At 46.8% G+C, this 18,480-nt stretch overlaps 1 protein-coding gene across 1 annotated transcript in view; it reads left to right on the forward strand.

Moving 5' to 3' along the window:
• Grhl2 (grainyhead like transcription factor 2) overlaps positions 1 to 18,480 on the forward strand; it is a 134,403-nt gene that overhangs the window by 79,924 nt on the left and 35,999 nt on the right. Inside the window, exon 8 of the mRNA XM_036208413.1 lies at positions 2,691 to 2,785. Within this exon, the coding sequence (XP_036064306.1) occupies positions 2,691 to 2,785 (95 nt within the window). The remainder of the gene's footprint in view (positions 1 to 2,690; positions 2,786 to 18,480) is intronic.

Below are 18,480 nucleotides of genomic sequence, written 5' to 3' on the forward strand. Positions count from 1 at the left end.
TTTGCGTTACTCCTCCCCATGATTCCAATTCTTCCAGTGCTCCTTTCTAGCTGCACAGCTGTCCTTCTGTGTGTAAATTACCATAATTAATAAGAACTGCCTTCATCTTGTTTTTGGGTTTTTTTTTTTTTTTTTTTGGTTTTGATGGGCTAGAAACATTAGTGGAAAGAAAAAAAAATCAAGACTCCTTTGGAAAAGCAGGCAAATTTAGGATAATTGTCTTGTTTATTTATATTTATGTGTTTATTTGTATTCTGTTTCCTATATTGAAAAAGCTAGAAGATCAGGGACCTAGTGAGGACATTTCCTGGTACACAGCAAACATTTTGATTGTCATGTTCATTGATTGAGGGCAAGGCTAGAGACTCTATTGTGTGTTTTGTGTTTGGTGTGAAATCCTTCCCTCATTTCAGTCTTTTTAGGGGAGAAATTAAAAATGGAAAGTTAAACTTTGTGATGTAGGAATCCACAATGTGTTAAGTGCTTGATCTAACCCCTTGGCTTGTCTTAATTTCTGACGTGACATTGGCTTTCTTATTTACTGCTCACCTTCAAACTGCTCTGTGCTCAAACAGAATTTTAAGATTATCTTGGGAGTCACTTACTGAAAAATCAAGGAATCCAATTTTATTTATTTATTTATACAGTGTTCTGTCAGCACACTAGAAGAGGGCACCAGATCTCATTACAGATGGTTGTGAGCCACCATGTGGGTGCTGGGAATTGAACTCAGGACCTCTGGAAGAGCAGCCAGTGCTCTTAACCTCTGAGCCATCTCTCCAGCCCTAGGAATTCAATTTTAAATTTGGCTTTCTCCTTCTCTCTCAGAAACAGGAGAGTCTGTTGGCTTACCAAAAGCACAGACAACAGTCTGTGACCATCTCATAGTACAGTATTGGAAACTGTAGGGTGCAATGTCTTTTTCTTTGTTTGTTTTTGTTTTTTCTCATTTAGCTTTGAGTATTTATTTTAAAATCAGCAGAAACTCTTGACTGCCTTAAGAGAAAAATGAACAAGAATAAAATTAGAAAAGCCAAAATAAATGAATGATCTTAAAAAAAATAAAAATTTCAAGAAGAAATACAAATTTCCAGAGGCCAAAGAAGGGATAGTCAACCTTTCACAATCAAGGGATTGTAGATGAAAGCAGGAGGAGGCCAGGTTTGGAATTCCAGTCAGAGAAGAAGGAACACAATCACCCTGAGTGTAACGTGCTCTTCCCTGAAACAGTTTGACTACATCAGTTAGCCCAAAAATTGTAGCTTGGGAGGCAGAAGCAGGCAGATCTCTGTGAATTCCAGCCCAGCCTGGGCTACCCAGTGAGAATTTGTCTCAACAAAACAAAATAAAAACAAAAGCCTTGTTTCTGAGAAAAGGCTTTGTAAAATTCCTTCTGTTTTGGTGTTGGGCATTGAACCCAATCCCTCCTTCCCCAGCCCTTGGCTACCAGCAGGTACACCTTCTGCCCCTGAGAATTTACTCCAGTGAAATAGAATTAAACTTACATAAAATTTAGCTGTAAAAATAAAGGAAACATTGGCGCAGAAACTATTAGCTGTCAGCTAAGTGACCAATAAGATTAAAGTCATAGCAGGACGCACACCTTTTTGTTGTTGTTGTTTGGTTTGGTTTTTCGAGACAGGGTTTCTCTGTGTAGTTTTGCGTCTTTCCTGGATCTCGCTCTGTAGACCAGGCTGGCCTCGAACTCACAGAGATCCGCCTGGCTCTGCCTCCCAGTGCTGGGATTAAAGGCGTGCGCCACCACCACCACCACCACCACCCAGCTTGGGATGCACACCTTTGAACCCAGCACTTGGGAGGCGGAGGCGAGCACATCTCTGAGTTCAAGGCTAACCTGAGGGAGGGAGTTCAGAGTGAGGTCCAGGACAGGGATCCACGGTGAGGGTTACCAGATAATACAGGACACCCTGTTCAGTGTGAGCTCTGAAACGATAGCCAACACCTTTGTAGTGTAAGCACTTCCTAAATATTTATTGCACCCACAGCCTTGGCTGGAGCACTACAGGTTATGACCACCAAAGCTGTAAAGAGTGAAGACAGGTCAGAGCCTGGCGTGCTCAGGTGACCGTCAGCCAAGTGTGATTCCCTCAAGTCTTCTTTGGCATGTGCTTAGCATATGCTAGGCCCTGTGTTTGGTCTGCAGCATGGTCACTGTACATGGAGAACCTTCTCTCTCCTGTACTTTCTTTACTGAAGTCCCTATGACACCACCTAATTGCCAGAATATTTTGTTTTCCAAAAAAAATCCCTGTGGAGGACCTGCCAAGAAAGCCAGTAGGAAGATGAGCAGAGGAAAAAAAAAAAAAAACAACTAAGGACCAAATCAGATAAAGACATGGCTTATATAGATTTACTCCTTTAATAAAAGGATGTGTGTGAAGTTTTTCAGTGGTGGAAGAATATTATCAGCAGAAATTTGTAGCTTGTCACGTGATAGCCAGAAAAATAGGTAAATTTAAAACTTGCCCGCTGACAAATTGTGTGTGTGTGTGTATAACTGAGATCGCAAATTTGCCCGGTGGCCAGGATAACCCTGAACTCCAGATCCCAGTCTTTACCTCCCAGGTGCAGGGCCTCCGGCTTGTGCTCCTCACCTGGCCGGGCCTACGGCATGTGCCTCCTCCTCACCTGGCCACTGTGCTAAGCCCTTTTCTCTTTCTATGTTGTAGCTGATTACAAGGAAAGCTTTAACACCATCGGAAACATCGAAGAGATCGCGTACAACGCTGTTTCCTTCACCTGGGATGTGAGTGAAGAGGCAAAGGTTAGTGGAACCTACATTGGCTCTCACTGAAGACACTTCTAAAACCTTGGTTAGTAAGCTCCTAGAAGCTTGAGTCAGAGCAAAGAAAATGAACTTATTCCTTTTTTAGAGGCCTCATTGTCCTTTGGTTGGGGTGGGCGGGCTTCTGCTCTGACAAAATATGGTAAGCCACCATATGCTCCAGTTTAGAACTTGCGTCTGGCACCCAGGGTGACCTGCGGCCCCTAGGCTTCTCTGTGCCACTATCAGGCATCTGGAGTCTTCATGGGGGGTGGGGGGCACCAGAAGTGTGGCTTCTAATCGCATTTCACCGCCACGACTTTGAAACACTTGCCAACTGCTTTTCTCTTCTTCTGGGTGTAAGTGCGGTTAGGTTGTGCAGAGGTGAGTAACATCCCTGACAACAGGCGTCAAGGACAGACAGATGTCTGCACTGCCTAGGTTTGGATAAGAAAGTGTTTGCACAGATAGCCATGTTTGCCTTCAGCCACAAGTCTGTTTTGAAGGCTCCAAAGCCCCTTCTGGGTCTCAGCTTCTTCTGGCTCTTCAGCCTCATTTTGCACTTAAAGGAATGTTTCAGATAAAACCTAAGCTTGTTTTCTGCTTCAGTTGTGTACCATCTGGGTGAGTGTTGGAAGCCCTTGTCTTCAATCTCAGGAGGAGGTCAATGTAAACAAGGCTATCAATGCCTCATTGTCCTCTGCAGGAAGGCTGGGTGAGAGAGGAAGCTGGCTGGAAGTTTTCAAGCAGGCTTTCCAGGAGAATAAGAATTGCTCAGTGTCTCATTCCACTCATGGATAAAACAAATGCAGGTGAAACTGGCTGGAGGCCCGAGAAAGGTGACCCAAGTGGGCACAAGGTGACAGATCAGCAGTGCAGCCTAGAGCATGCTCCAGAGAAGGGAACAGGCCTTGCCACAGGATGCAAGATCAAGCTTCGTGCAGAACTGCAGGCACAGTGTGTCTCTGGCATGCCTGCACTCACCATGGCTGCCTGTGACCCATTCCACTCTCTCCACACTCATGAGACTGTCACAGCTTGCAGAGGTTTGTCTGTGCTGTTCCAGGGCTCCTGCCACCCCTCCTCACATCAGCGCATGCTGGTCCTTCTCTTTATGTTTCTCTTTATACTACACAAGGGGCGGTCAGTGTAAGGGCACAGTACTGGGATGTGCTGGAATCAACAATTCCAAATGTCTCTACTGGGCCCAGCATCCTGCCAAGGATTCAATAGGGAACCACTAACTAAACAACAGTGTGACCAGGGAGAGGCCAGACTCACTTCACACCTCCTGGGAAGAAAACAGGTGTCTGGCTGGTGGTGTGAAGGCTAGCTCCAAACATGACCTGTAATCTGCATTTCAGTGTCACAGTCTGTGGTAGTGGATGCTAGAGGTGAAGACTATGACTCAGTAGGGACCTTTGAAGGAGAATGTGGAAATCAGATGGGCTCCATGGAAACCAATGGAGTAGTTGATGGGGTCTAAGCTGACCTTCCAGCCAGTTTATTCCATACCACTTGCTTGCCATATATAAGCACTCACTTTCTTGTCTAAATGTATGTGTGCACATGTATGATGGGTGTGTACATGTATGTCTGGGTGTACACATGTGTGCATGGGTGTTTGTGAATGTGTGTGGATTTGCACATATGTGCACAGGTGTACTTCCCGGCAGACATGCTAATTTTCTTATTTATACATTGGCACTGTACAATTGCTCTTGGGGAATATTTCAAGCTACTTCCTGTACCAGGGTTTGTCTTTAGTGGCCGTCGTTCTTTGTTAACTGAAAAGTAAGTTTTCAAAAGCTGCAAATGATTCTCCAAACCACAGAAGGGACTTTGAAGACACGTGCTGACAGCAGGCCTCAGCAGGGTTGCTGAGCAGATTTGACAGAGCTTGCTCTCCTGCCTGCAGTCTGAGGCAGTCCTTTCAAATAGTACCGATTTTCCTGTAGGTGGACTGCAACACAGCAGCGCTTGTGGGAGAGGTTTCTGGCAAAGCTGAAAGGAGCCGTGGCCTCATGAAACAAGTGTGTGCTGATTTCAGGAGCTGCACTTACATTTACACCCACTATTTCTCTGTAGGCTTTGTGTGTGTGTGTGTGTGTGTGTGGCACAGGTGTGTCTGTATCACAGGATTTGTTTTGTTTTGTTTTGTGGCCAGAGAACACAGACTTGTGATCCATAGAACAACATGTGGGAACACTATGCATTTATGAACCATTGGAAATTTCAATGTTTGTATCGGTGTTTAAAAATAAAGAGTTTTTCTTTGGTACCATTTTTCTGAGACAAGGACTCCCTGAGTTGCCTTCCTGGGTCTGGAATTACAGGCACACACTGTAATACCAGGTTTAGAAGACTATTTTATTGTTGTTGTTGCAGATTTATGAATTACTTTTAGCTAATTAAGAATTCTAGAAACCTGGGGGCTGAGTGCTTGCAAGGTTTTGAGTAGGTTCTCATGATGATTGGCCACTCACTATTTTTTCCCTAGTTCTCACTTTCTCTGCCCAGTCATGGCATACATTTGAATTTTTATACACAATGGCATCGACCCTAGGTTCAGGTCTTCTGTGGCTCCCTGTGTCAGCGAGGCAGCAAACACAATGAAATTTGAAATGGTTCTCACTATGGTGTGTCAAGGACTTTACCCACTGGACCTTCTCTTCTCAATTTTTATTTATTTATTTAGTGTGTGTGCATGGGTGTCCCTATGTGGTACTGGGCATCGAACCCAGGGCCTCCATGTGCTAGGCAAGTGCTAGGCAAGTGCTCTGCTTCTGGGTGCCTTACCCAGCCTCACTCCTTCGCTCCGTTGCCTCTGTGGCTGCCCTGCATGCTGCTGTCTGTTGTCCTCTAGAACAAACAGGAGAAAGGAGAAGACAGCAACACCCAATCATTTAGCTTGCTTTAATTATGGGAGCAGCATTCAGCCAGGAAGGTGCTCACAGTCTCAGCAAGGTCATTCCCAGACTCCCCGCACGGCCTGGCGCACAGCCTGGCGGCCTGGTTCAGACAGAGCCTGCAAGGGTTCCTCTCAGAGCCGGTTTTTCTGGTTGTGCCACCGTGCCTTTCTGCTGGGTCACCCAGCAGGCCAGTCTTGGAGGACTGTGCAGTCCCTCTGGGCAGTCTGGAGGACCACGTGCTGTGCCCTGCCTCTGGTCCTCAGTGTCTAGATGGGGAGGTTCTGAGTGCTGCCCTGTCAGAGCATGGGAACTGGTGAGGTGGGTCTGGACTAGTGCAGCAGCAGGCCCCTGCACAAGGCATTTGTCTTTCTTACAGTCCCTCTCTATAGCCCTGGCTGGCTGGAAACTCACATCAATCCTCCTGCCTCAGCCTTCCAAATGTTGGTATTACAGTCAGGGCCACAGCCCAGCTTCCAGCACCTGATGTCCCCTTCCTCAGCTTTAGTTTGACCAGCTGGGAAATGGTGGGGAGGGGGTAAGCAGATGCCTACAGTCTCTCCCACAGGATTATTGTGGGAGAGTTGTATACCACTGTCTTCTGTGACTCTGACTCACAGGGACATTCCAGTTTTAAGTTTTTCTTTGTCAGCAAATGCTGGTACTTAAAGGCAGGTTTGTCAGGCATGGATCTCCAAGATGCTTCACAATACAAGACTGCTGAGTTGTGAAGGGGGGTGATCTCAGAGGGCTGGTGTGGAGTGCTGACCTTCCACAGTGGCAGCATCACCCACCCAGTGCAGCCTTAACCTCAGTCCTTTCCCGGGTTTCCAGGGAGTCTTGAAGTCCTCCACTTTTTTTTTAATCAGTGCTGCGCTCTCTGTTCAGCGATTTCTAGATTAACCTGCTGGAGAAGTCTCGTGGTGACCACACAGTACACAGTGTTGGGGTGCTGCTGAGTTCCTTGTGGATCACTGACCTCTTTGTGTCTTTTTACCATGTCAGGAGACCAGCCCCCACTCCCACACTCCCATCTCCATGTTTGCGCCTTTACACCTTATCAAATGCTAGGATGAGATGAAGGAGCTTCCCCACCCTGGGAGTCTTTAAACAAATCTCTGGAGCCAATGTTTTGGAAGGCTCTCGATTCAGTAAAAATACTTCTCCCTCACTACCCTCAATGAGATGAGTCTTGCTTTCGTCTTTAGAAATGTTTTTACTTATTTTTATCGTGACGATTGTGTCTCTGTACGTGGAAGCATGGGACACAGGAGTCAGGACATGCGTGTGAGCTCAGAGGACAGCCTTCAGCAGTTGGATTTCTCTTTGTACCTTGCTTTGAGCCAGGGCCTCCATCTCTGCCTTCCGTCACACTTTAGGCGATCTGGATCCGGGCAATCCTCCTGTCCCCCGTCTCCTGTCTCCCAGGAAGCATGCTGGGATTGCAGATACATCAGCACGCCTTCTTAGGTAGGTTCTGGGGACCCGTGTCAGACTGTCCAGCTTGTGTGGCAACTGCTTTTACCCACCAAGCCTTTCTCTTGACAGTTTTTAAAGAAAAACCTAGACTAATTTAGTAATATGAAGCTGGCACAGTGGGGTTCTCCTTGTTGCTTCTGAGCTTAGCCTCTCTGCTTCATGGCGTCTGTCCTGCTTGCCCAGACTGTCCTCTGGCTGCAGTAGAGGACCTGGAGTGTCATCAAGTCACCAGCGAATGTTCTTCCAGCTTGCTAGGACTGGGAAAGAGCCCCTCAGGAAAGATGACATTGTGGAAAGGTAGGGGACATTTCTGTGTTAACAAGCGTTAGGATGAGACACTTCTGTGCGTCTCCGATTCTGATTTACATCCCAGCACTGCAAGATTAGGTAAATGCAAGGGTGGGTGCTGCCTCCAGGTTCCTCTCTCACCCATCCTCACAGAAATCATACATTAAAATAAGAAAATGCTATAATTTTCCTTTCCCAAGTAATGTAGAATGTAGCTTCCATGGGTCTGGGAGGAAAAATAGACATCTAGCTTCACTTCCTCAAGCAAAGCTGTTTGGAGACCTCACCCTGCTTGGCCACTCACTTCCCCCTCAACATCTTGAAGCCACACTTAGCCAGCCCCAGGTAGTCTTCCTTATGCTCCTGCCCCGGACATCCTTCTTTGCATCATAAAAGCCATCCACCAAAAGGGACATAACTCCTACTTACTTTGTTCTTGTCAACTGAGTGCTTGTGTGTGTATACAGACTAACTTAGCATCAACGTCTCTTTCCTGATTAGCCTGATATCATCAGTGAGCTCTGTGTGTGTGTGTGTGTGTGTGTGTGTGTGTGTGTGTGTGTGTGCTGACTAGCCTAACAGTGGCTCTTGCACAGCTATTGACTCGTACCTTCTAAAGACCAGTATTCTTTAATTCTGCAGTTCTGAGGTATCAGTGGGCTCTCTCTACCTTTACATGTTTATCTTCCGTCTTCCCACCTCTCTGACTTTTTCTGCTATTCTCTAGTAATTTTTATGGTTTTGTCTATGTGTTTTTCTCTTACACTTTTTTTTTTCAGTGTTATGAATAGTGGAGACTTTTTTTCTCTTTCCTTTATACAAAACCATGCAAGAGGCATAGCATTTAAGAAACAAAATCAGCCAGGCGGTGGTGGCGCATTCCTTTAATCCCAGCACTTGGGAGGCAGAGCCAGGCGGATCTCTGTGAGTTCAAGACCAGCCTGAGCTACAGAGTGAGTCCCAGGACAGGCTCCAAAGCTACACAGAGAAACCCTATCTGGAAAAAAGAGAGAAAGAGAGAGAGAGAGAGAGAGAGAGAGAGAGAGAGAGAGAGAGAGGAAGAGAGAGAGAGGGAGGGAGGAAGGAAGGAAGGAAGGAAGAAACAAAGAAAAAGAAAGAAACAAAATCAAGGTGGAGATAATTTTCAGAGAAGATGAAAGCATATGGAACTTAAGAAATTGAATAAGTAAACACACTAGCAGGAAGCTCTAACTTTCTAACACTCCTCTAACTTTCCCTTTCTTTCTATGCTTTAAATGAACTGGAGAGTCCGTGAGACGGCTCAGTGGGTAATGGTACTTGTCACCAACGCTGATGCCCAGAGTTCTGTCTCTAGAACCCACATGGTAGAAGAAGAGCTGGCTCTACAAGTTGCTCTCTGACCTTTACACCTGTGTCTTTGTGCATGCACTCGAGTGTACACACACACACACACACACACACACACACACACACACACACACACAACTGGATTTACAGTAGAAGCTCACCTGTAAATTTGAGCCTGTAGAAACCTGTAAGGTGGGTGTGGGCGTGGCATGCTGACATTTCCCCTGAGCCCTTTACCTCAGTAGTTTACTTTTAATTAGTGACAAGTATCTGATTTTTGCTTTAATATTAAAAAGATGCCATTTAAGAGCTAAGGCTGTTTTTGAGGAGTGGTTGTTGACATGACTGGCTGATGACAGCATCTGTAAATCCATCCTTAAGGAAGACAGAAGCCCATGGGATGCCCGGGGAACTACTTGGCAGTTGCCTGTTCCATAAGACAAGTTGGCCCAGTCAGTGTGTGGAGATCTGATGAGCTATGTTCTGTAGAGCGACTTCCTTTGTCTTGAGTGAAATCTTGGCATCTTTTCTTTGTCCTGGTGTGGGCTGTTCTTCAGGAGCTGTCAAGACCCACCCATCTTCCTGCAGGTGGGCCAGGGAGCGCTCCACTAGCTTAGGAGACAGCTTGGTGACAGCAGGTCCATGGTGGTGGCAACATTTCACTATGAGGAAGCAGTGAGTTGAGGAGAGCAGAGTTATTATAATCTTCTTGTACACTTCCAACTTTATAGTTACTCTGAGTGAGATCATGCTAATTAAAAGGTCCGCTTAAGCTCAGTACCCAATCATGGTGAATCTATCGTGTCTCAGATTTGGTATTTCTTTCCTTGCCTCCTTGTGTGTAGTGCCCATAGAGGCCAAAATAAGATGTCAGTTCTCCTAGAACTGAAGTTAGAGGCAGTTGTGGACCACCAGATGTGGATGCTGGAAGCCAAACTTGGTTCCTCTAGAAGAGCATCCAATGCTCTTAATGGCTGAGACATCTATCCAGCCCCATTTATCTGTCTCTTTCCCAACATTTCTTTTTCATCTAAGATGTTTAATGGATGCTGTTGCTGAGACAGGGTTTCAGGTAGCAGAGGCTGGCCCTGAACTCTTGACTGTCCTGCTTCCATTGCTCAATGCTGGAATTACAGGCGTGTGCCAACCACAGGGCTCTGAAAGCTAAACTTGGGGTGCTGGAGATGATGCAGCAATTAAGAGCACTAGTTACTCTTGTAGAGGACTCAGGTTCTCTTTCCAGCACCCACATGATGGCTCACAACCACCTGTGACTCCGGTTCTGAGGGATCTGGTGCCTTCTGAACTCTGAAGGCGTGAGGCATGCAAGTGGTACACATACATATATGCAGGCAAAGCACTCTTAGAGCATGCTTCTAAGTGGAGAGTGCTCTCTCCCTTGAACTCCTGGACACCAGAGATGAGGAAAGATGGACAAATATTGGTTTTCAGGATGCACAGAGAGAGCCAAAGGACTGTTTAAAGGATACCATATTTCTGAGTGACCAAGGTTCATAACTTTGCTGATCCCCTACCCCAGAACCCCTAGTAAGTTGGTGCCCTTGCCTGGGAGCTTCTAAGGGAGTTGAGAGATACTGCCATTTGTACAGACATTACACCCTAGTGTTGCTTAACTTGGGGTGATTTTAAGCAGGTTATCTGATAGAGATATTATAGGGCATCCCATGGTCTCAAAAGTAAAGAGAACATTGAGAGAGCTCTGCTCCTGGGAGAGGTCTCAAAGATTGAGTTACACACTGCCAAGCAGGGCAAATGGCGTTTTTATGTGTTTGCTGGGGCGTGGTGTGGGCGGAGGGAGCTTTAAAAGGGAAAGGTAAACATTTGCTGGAGTCTTTGGTATTGAACTTAAACAAAGCCGTACCTTTGTTCCCCTTTTATAAGGTAAGGGCTGACGGGAAAGCTAGCAGGCTGGAGCTAATGCTTGTGTACAAGGACTACTTTCTGGACAGCATCTCACTGAAGCTGTCAGTTGATCTTTTATCACAGTGTGGAGTAGCCATGGTTTCTGCCATGCATGCTACTTATGGCCCTGAACCTAACGGCTATGAGCTATTGTGCTATGCAGAGAATTGGATTACACACTTGGATTTCATGACATAATGGTGTATGCTTGTGCACACAATGACCGATATTTGTTCAGCAATTTACCAGCTCTCAGGCACCTTGCCATGCCCGGCCTTAATATATATTATCCAATTATTCGTGTTTCTAAGCAGGTGACATTTTTCATCTAACAGGTGATTTAAAGTTAGGTAGTTTACCTCCGTAACACAGCTAATAATAAAGCCAAGATTCCATACCTAGATTGATTGTGATCCTCCCATACATAGTACTGCTCTCTGTTGGGAGGATCTTGAAGGAACATCTCCACTCACGCTGACTGGTTTCTTTGAGGCAACACTTGAGGTACTGGTTTAGGAGGATGAGATTCATGGCCAGGCACAGGTCATGCTCTCAGAGAAATTAGGACGGGCCTGGAACTAAAACAAACTTCTCATACCCTGCCTCTGTCTCCCAGCACTGGGATTGCAGGCAGGCACCACTATGCCTGGCTCTTTCTTTTCTTTTCTCATCTGCCATTTTTCATTTTAAAAATTTAGATGAGAAATTAGAATAATGTGGTTAACAACACATACCCTAAACCTAGATCAACTCACTACTAATATTTTTCCAGATTTTTCTCTACCCCCATCCCCACCCTTCTTGTCCAGCATGTCATCGCTACGTACTTCTGCATGTAGACAGAGGATGCCCTTTCTGTGGGATCAGGGAAGATGTGAAGGGTGAGTGATCTACTGTGCTTCAGGAGTTAGAAAGATGAGCATGCCAGATGGAGAAGGGATGCTCAGAGATCGGAAGGCTCAAGAGCAGGGTCTATGGACAGACAACAAAGGTTTTGTAAGGATGGATTGATACGGCTCAGCTGTGGTGGACGGTAGGGAAGTGGGCAAAGGCTGGCCTGGGCAGAGTAGGGAGGCTGCAGACATGACAGGAAGCCAAGAAGCTGAGCAGGAGCAGGAGGAGCCAGCCGAGGAAGCCAAATGAGTTTGGGGAACTGTGAGGATGCACGCTTGGACCTCACCTCAGGCTGAGCTGGGAACTTTGGGAGTTGAGGCCACAGACAAAAGTTTTGATAAGACTTCCTAGTGATTGAAGGGAACTCAGATTTGAAAACATGTGCCTGTAAAGATGCTACCAAGGAAGGCTTTCAGCTGAAGAAAACAAATTCAGTGGTGAGTTTCTGTTCCTGTGTGTGCATTTGTGCGCAAAACGACACAGAAAGATGCAGTTTAATTTATAAGCAGTGTACCATACATGGTGGCACTGCTTATAAATTAATAGCTGGAAACAACCTCATGGGGGGAATTGTCATTCCATAAGTAAGTATTTTTAAAAAAGAGAAAGTTGTCCGATTTTCATCGTTAAGTAGGCAAGGTGAGATTCAGGACTGTATGTATTTCTCTGCTGCCACTTGCAAAACAGGACAGGGATTTATGTGGCGTGTTGAAACGCTTAACTGGGGAGCCTTCTGAATTTCTATCAGATTCAAGTATTACAAACCTAAGTTTTCAGAGCTGCTTGCCTAGCATGTACAAAGCCCTGGTTTTGATCTCCTGCATCATACAGACCAGGGATACATGAGGCCCTTCCAGAAGGAGTGAGATGGGGAGAGAGAGAAGACAGGGAAACCAAGCCACCAAGACGTTGAGTGAATGAATCTTTCAGTCTGCATTTAAATTCTCGAGACAGGAGCTTGTCATTGCCTGGAGTGGCTTGCCCACTCATCCGAGATCTGCCGGTGTGGCAGAGCTGCATGGGGCTTTGAAGACTAGTGGAGGCTTCTGACTTAGAGATCTCTCCACAGAATTCTGTGGAGAAGCAGATTTGATGTTTTAAGAATAAGTTTACCTCGATTTAATGTTTGCTCAATTAATGAGACTCATAAACTGATCCACACTGGAGTCATCCGAGGTTGGCGCCACAACTCGCTGAGGGAGAATCTAGCCAGCAGGAGGTAGTGTCCTGTGGGAAAGAGCTCAGGGGGCTACCGGCCAGAGGCCGGGGGTGGCCTGACTGTGCCCTGGGTCTGAGGATGTGCAGTTACAGAGATGAGCACAAGGGAGGCTGGCTGTGGGTGGCACTGTGCTCCTGCGATGCTGGGGCATCTCCTTAGATTTCCTACGGGGCCCTTTTCGGCTTAAAAGTGTGACTTCATTTCAATACCACAGCACCAGGTCGGGGTGGTTGGAGCGACTTAGAAGACAGGGTCTGAATGCAGGAGGGCTGACTGAGGGAGCTTTCCTCCCTCCCTCCCTCCCTCTCTTTCCTTTTCTTGTTTGTGACTTTCTTCTTGTTCTCCACTGTACAGAAAGCTGGCTTTTTCTGGAGAAACTTCCACTGTAGGTCAGTCCTACTCAATGCCTGCTTTGGAGACCTTCGCTTAGAAGCCTGTCTACTCTAGGCCTCTTGAGTGAATGCTTCCTGCTCTCTGCTGGGCCCATGTCCTCTCACTACCAGCCTGCCTGGCCCAGGGGAGTCCTTTATTTTTACCTACTCTGGAAGGGGTGTGGCCCCTCCCACTGCCAAACCCTGTGGCTTTTCTCTATCTCTCCCCGGTCTCTCCCCGGTCTCTCCCAGGTCTCTCCCAGGTCTCTCCCAGGTCTCTCCCTGGTCTCTCCCAGGTCTCTCCCAGGTCTCTCCCAGGTCTCTCCCCGGTCTCTCCCCGGTCTCTCCCAGGTCTCTCCCCGGTCTCTCCCAGGTCTCTCCCAGGTCTCTCCCTGGTCTCTCCCAGGTCTCTCCCAGGTCTCTCCCCGGTCTCTCCCCGGTCTCTCCCAGGTCTCTCCCCGGTCTCTCCCAGGTCTCTCCCCGGTCTCTCCCCGGTCTCTCCCCGGTCTCTCCCAGGTCTCTCCCCGGTCTCTCTCTCCCCGGTCTCTCCCAGGTCTCTCCCCGGTCTCTCCCTGGTCTCTCCCAGGTCTCTCCCCGGTCTCTCCCCGGTCTCTCCCCGGTCTCTCCCAGGCCTCCATCTTGTCCTGTGGCCCAGCTCTCCTTGTCCTGCTTGACCCATGACACACACGTGGCCCTGGGGCAGCTCCGTTACTGATTGCATGGATTGCTGTGTCTCTTCACAGCCCTGTCCTCTTCAGGTTTTTCCTGTCCTCCACCGTAGACATCCTGCCCCTCTGCCGAACTGCCCCCTTTACTGTTTCTCTCTCTTATCCCATGGTTCCTACAGAGGGACTTCCCAGGTAAGCTCTTTCCTTCTCCAAATTCTCCCAGCAAGTGAGCTCTGGGTGTCTAGCTCTGCTTGCTCTATAACACTGACCAGAACTGGGAGTGAGCGATGCTTTTTCTCCCTGGGAGCGAGGCTGCTGTTATAGCAGCTCCGTGTTTGCCATACATCCTTCTGCAGCTCTTCCAGAGGCTGTAAGCATGTGTGGATAAGGATATAGTTAGATGGATAGACAGACAATCATGCTGACTATGAAGTTGGTGCTTAACTTAGGTGTGCTGATACCTCAGTCCATAGGTAAATAGATGGGCACACAGACAGCGTTCAGATATCTTCGGAGAATACGTCCAGTCAGAACAGCTGACCCACTCTGTGACCCTGACAACTTCAGTTGCTTATGTCGTCAGCCTTGGCCTCTAGGCATTATTATTTATGAAAGCAAGATCGTGCATAAAAAGGAAAAAGCATATTTGGAAAAATAATTTATGTTCCCTTAACTCATTGAGTAAATATTTGCTGAGGAACCTGATCCTGACACAATGCAGCTAACTTGAGGCAGACAAAGAGCCCTTCTTATGGGCTTTTCGCCATTGTGAGCACACAAGTAATTAAATGCTCAGCAACACACAGCAGACTAAACTCAAATACTAAGTGTATGAAGAAAACAGAAAAGAGAAAAACTCGTTAGAGCATGCGTCTCGTTGCGGGGGAGGAAAGTGACTCTGGGTGGGGAGATAGATAGCTGGTCTGTCTGAGGAGTTAGCCTTGAGCCAAGATCTGAAGAGGAGGCTGCTCCTGTGAGGGTCTGTGCAGACAGTGGAGTGCAGTGGCCCCGAGACAGACCAGATTTCATGTGCTCGGAAACAACAACCAAAAACCTGTGGGTGGTGGGAAAACAGAAAGCCGCCCTGGTAGAATTGGAGAGTGTATTCAGAGATGCCGATAGCATGTGCAGAAAATAAAGGCATTGTAGGAATGAAAGGTAAAACAAAAAATAGGGAGATACAGTACTCATTTCTACAAATGCTGCACACCTGGAGATTTCAGGAAATCCTGAACAAAACAGCAAGCTCCCTGGGGGCAGGTATGTGGAGAGCTCTGGTCTTGCTGTCCTCACCTCAGCACGATGCCAGCACGGAAGGACGACATTTAATAACTGTTGGGTGAATCATAACGTGCAGTGAGTGAATGACACCTAGGTTCGACATCGCACATTTAATTATTTCTCCACTTGGTTCCATAACATTATACTAACTTTACTCTAACTTTCTGCCTGTCTCAAAGTGTTATTCTGTCTGCGCTTAAGTACAATCTTATCAAGTGGATGAAATATGACAAAATGTCCAGAAGTTATCTTAAGGTGTTTAGTAAGAGGCACTTGGGAGGCAGAGGCAGGAGGATCTCTGTGAGTTCAGGCCAGGTCCACATAGTGTGTTCCAGAACAGCTAGGGCTACATAGTGAGACCCTGTCTAGGGGAAGAGGAGGAAGAGGAGGAGGAGGAGGAGGAGGAAGCACTTGTACCTGTGGTCTTGGTGCTAATGCCTGTGTGCTTCCTTAGATTACCTCTTTAGGATCCAGAGTTTTAGGAAATGCATAAATAATATAAATAGCCTTTAAACAGAAAGATAGCACAAAATTCAATTTTTATGAAGTCAAACAAGTCCATGATGTAAGGCTTTAGTTTTAAATCTCAAATTGCTTTCTAAATCAATTAAAGGTAGGGTTGACTGTTTTACTGGAAAACCCCAGAACCCAGTGGAGGCTAATAATGGTTCTGAAGCTCCCCGGAGTGTGTTTATTGTAATAGACTTTCCTACATGCTTGTGCACAGCTGAGTTTTGAGACCTCTGCAAAGTTGCTTCTGTGCTAGAAGTCACAACGCAGGAACTGTCATTCACATGAGACAAATGATTCTATTTTTACAAAGTCACATGCCATTGGACTGCTCTTTCATGAAAAGGTGTCTAGGTACATTCAGAAGTTATCTGATTCACTCTGAGCATGTGCGGAAATTGAAATGCTCTCTATCTCTTGCCTGAATGCCCATGGTTTAACTAGTTTTCCTGAAGAAGGAAGAGTGTGCTTGTATGATTAGAAGGGGTTTGGGAAATGCTGTGTGGAAGCAGCGGCCTCACAATTCTCACGTGTGTAACTCAGAGGTCTGCCGGTTATTTACCTGGTCCATCTGCTCTCGGCATCCTTAGCTCCTGCTGAAGCAAGAAAGAACTGTCTGTGCTTGACATGTGGATGAACATTCAGTGGGTGAAATCATACTTTGTCCTCCTCAGACTTCTCCAACACATTTACAACCAGTTCCTTGTAGCTCTCCTGCTTGCCTGCTGCCTGTGGAGCTGGGACACGGTTGGGTTTGCAAGATGAAAGAAACAAACAGATGCTTATCAGTTCCAAGGCCTTCCATGCTCCCCGCCCCCTCTCTGGTTAAAGTTCAACCATTTGGATTTTGAGTGTGGCACGGCCAGGCTAAGATGGATGCCATCAGGCATTGGCAGCTGCTTTCCATGGGGTTAGTCAGCAGGAGAAGGAAGCAGGCGCTGAGCAGAGCGGCCGTGAGCCGAGCACAGCATCCTGCCTGCTCCACTGACTGGAGATGTCAGTGCTGGCCTGCACAGAAGACAGACAGGCTTTCCCTTTTATGGGATCAGCATGCCTCAAATCTCAGCCACACTGGGCCTTCTGTGGAAAGAGCACTGAGTCTAAATGTCTCCCCGTGGAACTCAATTGGCTTTTAAGGACCTTGTGTCCTGGGTGACTGACTTTTATAGCTCCTCCAAGGACGATTGAGTCCATTGGAGTACATTGCCAGTGAGCATCTCATTGGCTGTAGATGACCAGGCTACTTAAGTGCTCCTGTAAATACTCATGATCTATTGCTTGGAGCTGACAGACCATAATCAACGTTACTTTCTACTTATCATATAGACCCACAGTGAATGATGGGCATGTAAGTTAGTCAGCCAGCCATAAATAGAGCCGAGTCATGTAGGAAATATCCACCTGAAAATCAGCTTCTCTTCTATTAGGTAGACCTTTTGATGGAGTGGGAACAAAACCGGCCAGGATTAAGGTACCCAGGATTACAGCCAGCACCAGGAAGGTCTCTGTGAAGTGCACAACCAGAATTAGGGACAACCACACGGTTCAACAGAGTGAACATCTAATTTGTGGACACAAAACTGCATTCTGGCCAAGATCATCACATTGCCAGCAGTAAAAGAAGTCAAGTGTCCCTGGGAAAGGACACCTCTTTCCTGGCCTGCAGATCAATGGTCAATGGAGCTATTGTAATCTTTAAGGCACCGGCACATCATCCCTTACCCCACCTCACCCCTGTCTTCTGTGGTTGCAGGGCCCGTAGCTTGTATGTTTGTGCTCCCACAGCCTCGGGAAACTTAAGACATTGGAGAACATTTGCTGCTCCAATGAGTGTTAAATAAACTTCTCTGCCGTTTACGGACTCTCCAAGGCTGGAGGTAGTAGCATTTTCTGTTACTGTGACTGTTCCGGACAACATGCTCTGGGAGCATCCTGTCTGCCATAGTCTTTCCTAGGAGTCCCCCCCACCTCAGGTTTGCATCTTCAGTTAAGTCATGAGGCTCCTGCTCAAGCCTGTGTCCCTGTGGCTCATATTTCACTAGTATCATCCAGGCTAAGGACTTCGTTCTGTCTGCCTGGGGCCTCTGCTCACACCTCTCTTGGACCACTGTATGATGGTCACGCTGAGTGCTTATGGTGCACCCCCCCCGAATTGTTAGCTCTGTGAGGTAGACTTGGCTTCTGTCCAACACAATTTGATCTATTGCATGCTTCCACTGATTCTTATAGATGGGATAAATGAACGAAAAGTATATATATTTCAAAGTATCTTTTGTTGCATGTTTAAGATACATAACCTGATCTTACAGAGTCCGTATAAAGAATACAGTAAGGAAATTAACATATTTATTACTTTATACAGTTATCCTTTCCCTTCATGCACATTCACATGTGTGCATGGGCCCTTTTGTGTGTAAAAGAGCTAAATTTATTCATTCTTGTTGGGCATGGTGGCTCATACCTGTAATTCCAGCTCTAGAGAGGCTTAATCAAGAGGGTCACCCCAAGTTTAACACCCGCCTGGTCTAAACAGAGAATCCCAAGTTCTAAATGACCTTGGGCTATAATTTTGGAGCCTGTCCTGGATCTCACTCTGTAGACCAGGATGGCCTTGAACTCACAGAGATCCGCCTGGCTCTGCCTCCCGAGTGCTGGGATTAAAGGTGTGTGCCACCGCCGCCACCTGGAGAGAAAACAGTGTTTTACCTAACTCATTTATAGCTAAGAGAGTAAGGTTTTGCTGACCAACTTTCTTTTTTTTTTTTTTTCCTTCTGGAGCCGAGGACCAAACCCAGGGCCTTGTGCTTGCTAGGCAAGCTTTCTA

Source organism: Onychomys torridus, chromosome 16 (assembly GCF_903995425.1).
Source record: "Onychomys torridus chromosome 16, mOncTor1.1, whole genome shotgun sequence".
NCBI classification, from domain to species: domain Eukaryota; kingdom Metazoa; phylum Chordata; class Mammalia; order Rodentia; family Cricetidae; genus Onychomys; species Onychomys torridus.